The sequence below is a fragment of the Microtus pennsylvanicus genome, chromosome 1 (assembly GCF_037038515.1).
Source record: "Microtus pennsylvanicus isolate mMicPen1 chromosome 1, mMicPen1.hap1, whole genome shotgun sequence".
Classification (NCBI taxonomy): Eukaryota; Metazoa; Chordata; class Mammalia; order Rodentia; family Cricetidae; genus Microtus; species Microtus pennsylvanicus.
The window spans coordinates 23,215,694-23,229,365 of record NC_134579.1 but is presented as its reverse complement, the minus strand read 5'-3'; the positions used below and the strand labels follow the sequence as shown (position 1 = coordinate 23,229,365).

Sequence of the window (13,672 nt, the reverse complement as noted above, 5' to 3'; positions counted from 1 at the left end):
TGCTTTTCCAAATGAAGTTGAGTACTGTTCTTTTGAGGTCTTTGAAGAATTTTGCTGGGATTTTGATGGGCCCTTTATGCTTCATTTAACTTTAGTGTAATCCTTTTGTGATAATAACAGGAATTTCTCTTAACCTCTGTTGTAGTTTCAAAAGAATTGTTATCTTTAATATGTTTGGTTTTCTAATAAATTAATATGGAATATCTTTTCATTTATTTAAAGATTTTTTTCATTTAAAAGTTTTTAGTGCACATAGCCTAAAGTTGAAGAAGAATTACAATAGCTCAAAGAATTTTGGTAGATTGTAACGTGGGAGGCATCATCTTGACTTCACAGCCAGTTTATAGCTGCAGCAATCAAGACTGTGGCATTGAAAGGGATAGACAGTAGGACAGAATCAGGAATCCACTCTCACGAGTATGATGACACCCATGTTTGCATGTTGGATTTCCTGCACACATGCTTCTTTCCCTAGTTGTCCCCATTTCTACTAATTATAGATAGTCTTTGATTTGTTCTTTCTCCCCATTTATTAGCAAATCCTTTGGACTCCTAGCTCAGTGCAATCTGATTCTAACCTATCTGCTGCATAACACCATCCTACCTCCTGCTTTCATCCTTACCTTCTATAGTGTAGCCTTAAATTTGTAGTCAGAACCATCTATTTACTTACTCTTTGTTGTTTTTTGAGACAGGGTTCGTCTGTATCCCTGGCTGTCCTGGTTCTAGCTCTGTAGATCAGGCTGGACTTATACTCAGAGATCCGCCTGCCTCTGCCTCCCAAGTGCTAGGATTAAAGGTGTGTGCACCACCGCCCGACTGTACATTTAAATAAATTATTATTTTTATGTGTATGAGTGTTTTGTCTGTAAGTATATCTGTGCACTACATGGTCATTGGAGGCCAGAAGATGGCATCAGGTCCTATGGAACTAGGATGGCTATGAGCCAGCATGTAGGTGCTAGGAATTGAACCTGGCCCCTTTAGCAGCACAGCCAGTGCTTTTCCCCCCAGCCACTGATGTGGCCCACTCTTTGTTTCCTTCTTTTGAGACAGGATCTCCTGTAGTCCAAATTGACCTTGAAGTCACTGTGTAGATTAAGGTGACCTTGATCTTCTGACCCTCCTGCCTTTGCTTCCTAAAGCTGGGATTACAGGTGTGAGCCACGTACAAATTGTCTAATTCTTCATGCCCCAACTCTCCAGTGGTCTGCCTGAAACAAACCTGACTGTTCTGTGTCCCTAAGCCCTTCAATGTCTCCCCTGCTTGCCTTGCTGACCTCACTGCAGGCCACTCCTTCCTCCGTCTGCTCTGTCCCCTATACAGGCTAGGTTCTCTCACAGTGTCCCTTCTGCCTCAGGAGGGTTAAGTTTTCCTCTTTGGCATTCCATGCCGTCTATAGAAGGGTTTGCATGGAGATAGTTAATAATTTTGCCTTTTGTTGCAGACTGAGTTCATTTTTGTGTGAAATGGTCACTGACCACCCCTGTGCCTCACTGCCACCATCAGTGAGCTTTCTGCTCATTCTTTGGGGTGTAATTTTCTGAGCCATGGCTCTGCCATTTCAGTGTCACAGCGCTGCAGGTGGTTCCTAATGACATGCCCTGTGGGCGCTTGTGGTCTGACAGGAAGGATGACCTCTAGAGGGTGACATGGGCTAGTCATGGAAAGAGCTGTAGTCTTTGGAAAGTGGGGCACAGTTTTGCTTCCCATTAGGGAGAATGCTTTCTATGATAGACGTGATGTACATGAAGTAGCAGGACAAAGACGGGAGAATGGTATATCCCAGCCACATGAGGTGAGGGGTCTGTGTACGTCCTTCCTCTGGTCACTTTTGTTTATTTATTCCCAACATACTATTTTGTTGATTATCAGGGAATTTCACATAATGTACCCTGATGATACTTACTTCCCAGTCCTCCCAGGTCTGCCCCCTACCTTGTGACCCGCTTACCCCTAATAAAAAGAGAAGTAGGAAAGAAAGAAAGGAAGGAAGGAAGAAAAAAGTCCAATTTGTATTCACTGGTGCATGGCCAAACTCCCGGTGGCCATCTTCTTGAAGAAAACTGAGTCCTTCCCCACCTGCACCCCTCCAGAATCCATCAGTTGTGGAGAGCTGCACTTTAATATCTTTATCACATTTATTCTTCTCCTATATTCCATCCTGACCACAGTTTCCTCCCTCTCCTCTCCTCTCCTCCCAGTCCCCCATTCTCGCTTCTGTTTCCCTTTAGAAAGGGCAGGCCTCCCAGGGATATCAACCATACGTAACTTATAAGATTAGGCACCTTCCTTCATATTAAGGGTGGGCAAGGCAGCCCAGTAAGAAGAAAAGGGTCCCAAAAGCGGGTGAATAGGGCAGAGACTGTCCCAGTCCACACTGTTAGGAGTCCCACCAGAGGAAAGCAATGAACTGTCACATGGATGTGTCAGACCCATTCAGACTCCCTGGTTGTCGGTTTAGTCTCTATGAGCTCCCATGAGACAAGGTTAGTTGACTCTGTGGGTTTTCTTGTGCCCTTGGCCCCTCTGGCTCCTACAATCCGCCCTCATAAGATGGCTCATAACAAACCCTGGGATTTGATGGCCCTCTGAGATGTCCACAGGCACCAGGCACAGATGTGGTGCATGTACATATATGCAGGGGAAGCACTTAACACATGAAAATAAATCTAAAACTCCAGCTTCCTCCTGTATGCATTCATAGCAGATCTTCTATTTTCAGGCACATTTTACAATATGGGACAAGCTATTGGAAAGATCACGGAAAATGGTAAGTTTTCACTGCAAAAATTTTCTTCTGTGAAGGGATGTCTTAGAAATTAAGTAACAACCAAAAACCAAACAAAAATAAAAAAACCACCGCCCCCCCCAAAAAAACCAAACAAAAAAACCCCCAACAAAATAGAGGTAGTGGCCTTGGAAAAACAGTACTAATTTGTCTTGTTAGTAGTGATTGTTCACTGATGGTGTTTTGGCAAGAATAAAGCTATAATTTGCCTTTTAAATTTGTTAATATCATTAAAATGATAGCATAGAACTGAAACAGAAGGGATGTGATGATGATTGTTCTTAGTAGCTCTGTTAGTCCTAATTGAGTTCTTTTAAAAAAATGTTGTGAACTTAATAAACATTTGAAAAATGAAGGCGTATGAGGTTTAAGTAAGAGCGCCACATTCTTGACCTCCGCACCATGTTGTCAACCGTGTTGTGAGAGCTGCCTGAGACTTGCTGCAGCTCTTCTGACTTACTCAGTCATTCAGTGAACAATAAATTAAGGCTAACCAACAAACTCATTAAGCACATGACCAGTTTATTTTCAAGTTGCTTATTTCTTCATGACAGCCTGTCCATAGAATGGGACCACAGGCTGTGCTGGTACCTCGTTGCACTAGGTCTGTAACGCAGTCAGGTGCAAACACAACTGTGCCCACACAAGACACCTTGAGTAGAATACCTTGTGTTTCACAGCTGGTGATTTTTCCTATAGTGATGCTTTTGTTCCATAGATAGAAAGAATAAGGTGAGAACCTTGGGAAGCCTACATGTAATATGCCTCTGATTATGTAGTTTTAAATGGGATACATTTGGGGATCTATATTGGAACTTGTTTTTTAACTCTCTGTTCTTGTTTAGCTTTCCATAATAATCACTGGGGGAAAGTGGGACAGGTTTTCATAGGAGGAGTGGAGGGCTGGACTGTGGGTTAGGGTGAATTTTGAATGGTCTGTTTGAGAAGTAAAGCTGTTGGTGTCTTTACAGGTGACTGAAGATGAAATCAGACAAACAGAGAACACTGTCTCTACCCAGTAACTTTCTAAAATTTAAGTATGTACAGTAAGTTAAAATAAAAGCCTGTAATATAATATGTTTGCTTTAGCTCTGGCTACATCAGCAAAGTCCATGCCCCACAACCTCCATTTATAAACACATGTGGAAATACACTGTATCTATTGCCATCTCTTGCTTTGTTAAACAGTGGTGTGGTAAACATCCTTGTCTAAAATCATGCCTTTGTAGTTAGAAGATGCTATTAACTGTGTAGTTACTTTGTGCCAGCATGGTAAGACTGCCACAGAAAGTTTTTCTGTGTTTTTGTCTGAGACAGGGTCTCAGTATGTAGTTAGGCCTAGCCTGGAACTTGCTATGCTGTCCTCCTGCCTCAGCCTCCAGAGTGCTGGAATTAGGGTGCACGCCCGCCTTTTAGTTAATTGTCACAATTCATTTAGATGGTGTTTCCAATTCATAAGTGAGGAAACAGAGTTTGAATGCAGGTGATTTGTCTCTGCTACTTTGTGCTGCCTCTTGTATGAAAACCCGCATAGGGTTGCAGTTCCGGTAGTGAAGCTACTGCTAGATGCTGCAGATGCTAGCCTCCAAAGGGCTTGGTTTTTGTATTTTTTAAAAATATATAAAACTTTTTTTATATATTTAAATATTAAACTTTTAGTAAACTTTATTATAAAATGTTGCAAATAAAAAATATCCTACACCAAAATTAACTAGACCCCAAGTCTGTACACATACTCAGTGAACTTCCACGCAGTTAGAATAGCCATTTGGGATGGAGGCCGTGGAGTATCACATTGGATTTTCATACTTTAACTACTGAATATATCTGTGTGCACTTAGCCATCACCAGTTGTGAAAGACCCATGACAGTGTTTTCCAGTTAATTCCTGGAAAAGGAATTAGCTTTATACTCCTTTTGTTGCAGGAGAATTGTCTGTATTCTGTCAAGCATGTTATAAATAAACGCTGATTGGCCAGGCAGGAAATATGGGCCGGAAACCAGACAGGAAGTAGAAATAATGTAATGAGAACAGGAGAATTCTGGGAAGAAGGAAGTTGATTTCTCCCACTCCTGCCCAGACCACCGAAGCAGCAGGATATGATCTGCCCCACTGAAAAAAGGGTACTGAGCCACATGGCTAACATAGATCAGAAAAATGTGTTAATCAAAATGTGAGAGTTAGCCAGTGAGAGGCTAGAGCCAATCAGCTTATAATTTATGGAGACCTATGTGTGATTTTCTTTGGGGCTAAACAGTTGTGGGGTACTGGGCGGGGCAGAAACCCCAACAACAAGCAGCCCACCCCCCCATGTTACACCGTTTACCCTCTCATGTCCATTACTTGCATTCAGGTTTTGACAAGGGATATTCTCCACAGTGTTTGAAAATACCTGCTTCATCTCACCTTTGAGCAGACTTTGATTACTGGATTTTCTTCTTTTGTGGAAGCCTTTGCCAAAACTGTTTTTTCTTTTCCAGTCTAAATACTTCTGAACTGGTGCCCAGGCTTTGTCTAAAGCTATTATTTCCTGTGTAATATATATTTCGCCTCTCCAGTTTATTGTCTATTTCTTGCCCAATTCTCATTTTCCTGGAGTTGATCTTTCCGATCCTTCCTACAGGAAAAGAGAAGGCGAACCGGGTTTCTAACTGGCTTTTCTCTGTTCTTGCCTCTGCGCAACTCTCTGGCCAGATGCCAAAGTCTTCTTTGAAATTCCCTGTGAGCCTTTAGAAGTAGTTCAGTTGGTATCTAGCAAGTGATGCTGTTAAGTTCTTGTTTGGTTTTGGACCTGAAGCTGTGCACCTCCTAAGACCCAGCACATTCTGGTCACTCTGGACCTTCTTTTGTTCTAGAATGATAACTTTCTATAGCTGTGCCAGTCTCAAGCAGTTATTTTTTTTTGGTACTTACTGGGTCTGCTTAAAAATTTTTAAATGCATTTTTAATTTTATGTGAATGCATATTTTTTCTGCATCCCTTTTTCTTCAAGTTCCCATTTCTCTTATAGTTTCCCCATTCTTTCAGGTACTGGCCATTTGTTTTCAGAAAATTTCTTATATGCCACATTCTCTGCTTCAGTCTCCCAACTCCCTGTCCCAACCCTCTCTGCTAGTTTGTAGTTGTTGATAAAATGTTACAAATAAAAAAAAATCATAATTCTAGTTTAGTTTAGTTTTGAGCTCAGCAAGTGTCTGGGAGAGAGTGTGAGTGCTCAGCCAATTCTCTTTGTGTCCTGTGTCATTCAGTCTTCTGCATACAAAACCAGGACTGCTATTTCCTTCCTCAACCCCATAAAACTGCCCCAGGACTGCTATTTCCTTCCTCAACCCCATAAAACTGCCCCAGGACTGCTATTTCCTTCCTCAACCCCATAAAACTGCCCTTCGTGTAAATCAGGCCCAGCCAAGGTAGCGTACTTCCACTTCCTCATGACTCGCCTTCCACCCAAGCACACCCAGTCTTACTCAGGCTCCAAGAACTTTTGGAATGGCTTGAAATAATCCAGTCTGTGACAAACAGATCAACAAATAGAAGCCCAGGAGAGTTGGGCATCAGAAGACCCAACCTTTGGGCCACATCTGGGTTATGGCTGGAGAGCTAGAGTGTTAGGGACACCTACTATCGTAGATCTCTCAGTTTAGGTGATGGAAATGGAAATGCTCAAGGTTTGTGTTTTCACAGTGCTGGTATTGATAGAGCCATTGTGCTCTAACCTGTGTATTTCATCTTAGCCTGCCATCCTTAAAAACAGACAAGTCATAGAGATGCATACACTGATGGGGAAACTGAGGCTGGATCAGGTAATTTGCCTAGGCATGCAGTATAGCCCAGAGCTCATCACAGAAGGCATCGAAGTTCATAGCTTTTGACTAGAACTGCAGGACGGGAAGGACGGGAATGTAGAAAACCTAGTCGTTATTGACGTGTTTTGACGTTGTGGCTGTAGCAGCAAAAGGACTGAAGAATTGAGACTGAAAACAAGGAGTCCTGAAGCTAGACTGGCCAGAGAACAGCAGTCCAAAGAAGCACCGTGGTGTGATCATTTCCACAGAACCTCTGTGGAACCACAGGATCGGTCCAAGGGTTGAGAAGAGGAATTTGTCTTGACAGCATACACAGCAGAAAGCGATGGGGCCATGGGTGGGGTGCCCTTCCAGGGGAATTCTGTGTCTTAGCAGGAGGGAACATTCCCCTCACTATCCTTATAACTCTTTTCCATTGTCTTCTTGTGTAAATAGCTTCAGAAACCACACTCTGTACTTTGCAAAGGAAAAAGATCTCTCTCTCTCTCTCTCTCTCTCTCACACACACACACACACACACACAATTTTCTAAGCCAGCTGAAGACTCATGAAATTTATTTGTCTATAGTGAAAAAGGTGCTTGACAAAATGTTCAGGAAAACTGTCAGAACATGTATACATTAAATGTAATGACAATACAACTGTCTGACTATAGTTTATAAGTAATGGAGAGTGACATACAAATTCAAACATTAAACATGGGTTCTGCAAATCAAATTATTCATTATAACAAAGCAGCAGGTAGTGTTTTGAATTAACTTTGAGAGAGCATTAATGTGGCACTTTACTATTTTATGACTAGTTCTGTATCTCCACGAAGTCACACACCAGCTTTGAAAGTGCCATTCCGTTCAGTGCATAAAGAAACAGAAGCTTTACTGTGGGCTCAGCTATTGAACCTAGATTTGGGGTTTCATTTCAAATCAGAATTTTTCTGAGTTAAATTTTTGTGCCTTGTGAGGAAAATACAGGTAGCTAGATCTCAGGGGTTATATCAGTGTTGTAATACTTTATTATATGTGTGTGTGTGTGTGTGTGTGTATGTATATATTTTTGAGATTTTTTTTTAATGCGTAGCCCTGGTTGTCCTGGAACTCGCTCTATAGACCAGGCTGGCCTCCAACTCAGAGATTTGCTTGCCTTTGCCTTCTGAGTGCTCAGATTAAAGGCGTGCACCACCATCTGGATAATAGTTCATTTTAAAAATCATTCCGTGTTGTCTCAATTATCCCTTAAAATAAAATACAAATTGAGAGATAAGAACTTTAATCAAAGCTGACTAAATAAGACATCGTAACAGGGGAAAAATGCTAATTCCAAGTCTTATAAGAGCTACTTTCAGATAATCCTTGATGTTAGTGGAGAATGGCAGCCCTGAACTGTAACTACAGAGATATTACAGATACGCTTTATATATAGTATATTCAGCCTGTATTCTGATGGAATCATCAAAAGTGCTTATGAGCATCATTTTGGATTACAAATGATACAAGTTTCGTTTTCCATTAAAGATAAAAATAAACATGCTGTGGGCTTGAAGTTGAAATGTTGTTTGGGATACTGCTGATAATTCTTTTAAATGACATTTATCTTAACACTTACGGTGGAACATCCTAGTAACCAGATTATGATTAGTACATTAAGAAACGATAGAGTCTGAAGTCTGTGCTCCTCCAGCAGAGTGACTAATGGTCCTGTCATCCTCCCACGGCAGCCATTTGTTCCGTGTGAACGCTAGTAACAGGCACCGTATCCTGTTAATGCTAACATGTAGGAGTCAGTCAGAGGCAAAACCCCTATCACGATTAGCATTAACAGCATACTGCCTCCAGCGAGCCTCCAGTGAGCCTTGGGCATCCAGACGATGAGGCGCAAGCAACTTAAACCACAGGCTCCCCTTCCTGGTTCTCACCACCTGCAGAGAGAGAAAAATAAATAGTTTTGTGTGCACGTGCAGTGATAAAGACAGAGTGACTGACTATACATCTGAAGGCAAGATGGATTTCAGCTTTGAAAGGAAATAGCTGGCTAAATGCTAATAATTAATTTTTGGGAAAATTTTTGAAAGATTTGCATTTAATAGGCTAATTTTAAAATTACATTTAAAATTGTGTGGGTGAGAATAATTTGTACACATGTATCATCTCTAAAATAAAACCACTGTTGACAGTTCCAAATGCTGAAGTTCAAAGGACATAGCTTCAGTTCCAGTGTAGTTAGACTCTGGTTTGTATCCTACGGGTCCCTAGACACCTCAAGAAAACAACCCCGGTATTTAGAATAGCACTTTCTGAGTTATGAAACTTCAACTCAATGAACTCCTTTTCAGTCTGTAATGAGTAGTTGAGGTTTCCCCTTCATCTTTTTTTCCAAGTAGTGCGATGCAGGCAGTACAGGTCTGCTCTGAAAATGGATCTGAAGCTCTGAAGCGTTTCCCACTGCTCTGTAGGGATTCCTTTGGGGAAAGCACAGGCCAGTGACTTCAGTTTCATCCGTGTAAGGGAAGTGCAACTTTAAGAGCTCTGGCTCCAGGGACGTGGTCTCCAGCAGAGAGTCGAGTAGAAAAAGAAAAAGATGAATTTGCTGTTTCCTGTTAGAGTTTGATTTTACTCTCTCAGATAAAGTGACATTTCTCCCACAAGTTTCTGGTTTCGGTGTTACTGTAGGCGAACCTAGAAGTTAGACCATCATTCAAGGCTGTGGTTCCCTTCAGGACCAGAGGGGAACCACCTTCTCTTTTATTTAATAATGAAACCAGCTAGATGTAAAAATGTGATTCAGTTCAAAAGAAATGCATCAAGTGAAAAATTCCCCAGTGAATATATTTTGACAGGGCAGAATATCGTGGCTTGGAAATTTCCAAACCAAGGAAATCTATCATACTTACTGATAGTATTGTTTTAAACTTTGCTGTTTTCTCAGATGAGTTGGTTTCATGATGAAAATCTTTGAATTAAACAGTCTCAATCCAGGATTTTATTTTACAGACTTTCCCCCTTCACAGTGCACTGGACGCAGTGAATGCTCAGTAATTCTATGAACATTATGTTGTTCATTCTACTTCAGGCAATATTATTTGACCCATTTTAGGGAGAATACATACGCGTGCATGTACACGTATGCACGCACACACAGTTCTATTAACTGAATAGGTTTGGTATCTGTAAATCTTATTTTGTAAAGACATTACCTGAATAAAGGAATCCACATGAATATATTTAGTATAGGTAGCCAAGAGTGCCCTATGTAACCCAGGTTGGTCTTGAACTCATGACCTTACACTTCAGTCTCCCAAATTATAGCTGGCATTATAGCTGTACAACACCACACCTGGCATATTTTATCTGTAAAAAAAATATATGAAACCTGAGGTTCAATCCTCAACTAACACATATACTGGACACTGGTGCAGGCCTAGAATTCTAGGACTTGAGAGATGGACTCAGGAGGATCATTGGTTCAAGATTGTTATCAACTACTCAGCACCTCTGAGCAGGTCAGCTTGGGTTACCTGAGCTTCTGTCTCAATAAATGACAAAACATAACACTTGGAATTGCTACTCACCATTACTGAAAATAATTCTTGACCTTGGGTAGAAATCTAGCCCAGTGGTAAGCACTATATAGTTCAGACAAATGCTGATACCAGATAGCACTCACTGAATGGCAAATTACTCTTTCCCTGTAGTATGATTTAAACCTAAGGGACACTCCAGGAAATTTTAATTAGGTTTTTCTGCCTGATAATTATTTGAGGTATGAGAAAGATTTCACAGTCTTTCTAGTCTTACCTTATTGATTTGCCAGGGATGATGTTATCATCTTATCTATTCAGAGAAGACTATGTCCCAGGCTTAATCTTTTTTATTTTCAGTAATTTCTTTGTGGTGAAACATATATACAAAGTTTGCTGTTGTAACCAGTTTTAAGTTTATGATGGGGTTATCCAACTCATTTGTTAATGTTCTGCATCCATCCCTACTGTTCTTCTCAAATAGCTCCATTCATCTTCTCTCACTGTATAAAAAGTCGTGAGTTCTAGGCCAGCTATGTTGATACACAGCCTTAATCTCAGCACTCAGGAGGCAGAGGCAGGCAGATCTCTAGGAGTTCCAGGCTACCCTAGTTTATGTTGGGAGAGACTTTTTCTCAGACAGACAAACAAGCAAACAAACAAGAAAATCATGAGTTTTAACTTCCCACAATTATATATATCTTCATATTTTTGTTTTGCTGTTTATTCTCAGCATCAACCATTCAATTGTTGTTACCAAAGACACTCTATGTTAAAAACTTTTCTTTATAGGGACCAGTGGTTACATTTCTGACCAGCATCGTTGTGGGATAGCCCTAGCTATTCACTCTGACATACAAATATTTAGAAACTGACTTCAGTGTTCTGAAGTGAATCCACTTCTATGGAAAGCCATGGTTGTGTGTTGGTAGAGCAACACAAATTTAAGTTCTAAAGCCTCTAGGTGAAAACAAAGTCATGTTTTTGGAAATTAAAATGATTAGTTCAGATGACCTCATCAAATTTCTCATGCTTCTATTTATTTATTTATTTATTTATTTATTTATTTATTACCTTTAAAAACAACGATAAAGATAGAATTCAGAGTTGAGTTTTGTATGGATTTACTTACTAAAGTCAATTGCATATAATTTCATCTGTGGAGCATCTGGCTTTCCCACCAGAGTTTATCCTGCGCCTAAATATTCTGAAGCTGCAGTTCTGGGCTAAACCAGGGAAGTAGGAAGTAAAGGTTAAGGCAGATGTGTAAAAACAAGATCCAGGGAAGCTCCGGGCTAGTTCTAGTTAATTAATTTCTTGGTTGCTTTTTGACCTAAGATGAAAGCTGAAGATGACTGAACATGAGCCCTACGTTCTTGCACCCCCACAAGCTCTTCATCTGCTAGGTGCCTGGTTTCCATTCTCAGCCTGCGTCTCCAGCTGTCAGGACCATTCCTCCAGAGTGGGAGAAGTAGGGCTGGAAGGCTTCAGCAAGTTCCTAACGTGCATGAAGGACGGTTGGGGTGGGGTTTAAGTCCTCAGTAACTTGCACATACTGGACTAATTAACTAGTCGTGATGCAAAGCAGAGGCTGGGAGAAAGAACCCACATGTTGGTAGTTAGGCTTTAACTGGAATAAAGCATGACTTGGACCAAAGTGATGGTTTATCTCAAATACTTTTATGTTTGACATTAGAGTTACGCTTTTGAATGGCATTATCTAAGATTTAGTTGTTCTCTGTATTTTGAACATCATTAGAATGTCTTTCAATAATGCTTCATATAAAGACCAGTCTCAAGGAATATTTCAGTTTCTGCTCTTCTAAAGTGTGTGTATGCAAAGCACGTTTGTTTTCTGTAGAACATTATTTTTCTGTATCACATCTCAGTCACTTATTTTAAGGATAGATCTCCTTCTCTGCTATCAGGAAATGGAATAAATAATATTCTACTTCCTCCTGAGTCCACGAGTTCCATCATTAGAGAGGCATGTGTGGTGTGACCAGCTACTGACTGCTTCTAAAGCAAAAATGCATCTTCTAAAGGTAAAATGATTGCTTTATGGTGATAGCCTGTGTCCTGAACTCAGAGTGAATTACAAAAGATTACATTTCATATATATATTTCTTATTTATGAGAAAAAAATATCTAAGCTATTTTGGGGGAATTATTAATTCTTTATTTCATAATATTTTCTTTCATAAAGCCCTTAATTCCTTCTTTGCTCTTATTTCTAATTAAGAGCTCTTTATTAAAAGTCCCTAACATTTCTAAATTATGAGTTCCTTACTAAAAGGAGCCCAAATATACTGAATAGCTTAAATATACATACATTTATATATTTGAGAATTTGCCAGTAAGATTAATATATGCAAGCAAAAATATGGCATACTTTTGAACTGTCTCAGAAGAATGCCAATGTACTAATTTGGGATCACTATGGAAATATAATTCTGAGAGAACATTTAATTATGAATGCAGAAAAGAGAAAGAATATTCATCTTAGAAGAGTCTGTCTTTCCCAGTTTTAACTAGAATATTTTTACAAAATGACCCGTGGACCTGAAGTAACCATCCCAATAGTTTCATTGTGGACTGTGAGTAATATTTTCACTCATCAGATAAGGATGTGGAAAAAAACAGGTTAGGCTCTTTTCCCCCAGAGTCCGGCAGTGGAGTAAGCAGCTAATGTTGAGTGGAGTTAGCCTGAGTCCAGCTTTCTCCCCATATCAGTGCATCACAGGGAGGGATCAACTTCCTTACTTTAGTGGCCTCACTGGCTTAGTGAAGGCCCAAACTCTGTAAAAATATTATGAAATAAACATGGAAAAAACAAGAGACAGGAAGGGGAGAGCTCATTGGTGAGACATGATCTGTGGATTTATTCCTTATTTCATATTTATGCAAAGGTTTGTCATGTACTGGGCAGACTTTGTAATGCCATAACTCCAATAAGAAGATTTTAATAACTATTTTCTTTTTTTTTACTAATAATTTATTTTGATAACCTTACCTTTTTCTCCATCTTGGGAGAGAAATGTATAGCAGTTACTAATTCTATAGTATTTTATATCACTTTTTAAGGGTCCCCTCTTCATAAATTTTCTCTGTATATTTAAGTTCATGTATTAATTGCCAACAATTAATTTTAATAGAATTCCCCTTTGAAACTTATGTACTATCTATTAGTTACAGCCACCTTGAAAAGCAACAGTTCATATCATTTTCTTTTCTCATATACTATGACTCCAAGTATGCAAGGATTTATGTAACAAGAATTATGTGAAGTTCTACAATAAAAGGATTTGCTTTTGTCTTGTTAAAAAGTAGTTGTGTGAGATACAGGTGGGCGATTACTCTGAGCTAAAAGGCAAAGTAAGTCCATACCATTTACTCTATACACACCATAGCATTTGCCAGTGCTTTAACGAACCAAATGAGGATTACAGTTTTGCTCTTCCAGATGTCACTCTGAGACAGCGCACCCTCAGGCAGTCAGCGTGTGTGCTCCACAGGCTCAAGTATGGACTTTCTCTCCTTGCCTTTCGCCATGGTCTCA

General features: G+C 40.0%; 1 protein-coding gene across 4 annotated transcripts in view; it reads left to right on the top strand.

Moving 5' to 3' along the window:
• The window catches only part of Mrpl39 (mitochondrial ribosomal protein L39), a 35,757-nt gene extending 22,318 nt beyond the window's left edge, over positions 1–13,439 (top strand). For 2 of the 4 annotated variants that reach the window (XM_075958865.1, XM_075958968.1), the window contains exons 9-10: positions 2,727–2,774; positions 3,764–3,867. In XM_075958865.1, coding sequence (XP_075814980.1) covers positions 2,727–2,774; positions 3,764–3,814 — 99 coding nt within the window. In that variant the 3' untranslated portion in view covers positions 3,815–3,867. Of the gene's footprint in view, positions 1–2,726; positions 2,775–3,763; positions 3,868–11,451 lie in introns of those variants that run through there. The other 2 variants (XM_075958950.1, XM_075958993.1) reach the window with 2 other exon arrangements.
• Positions 13,440–13,672: the final 233 nt, after the last annotated feature.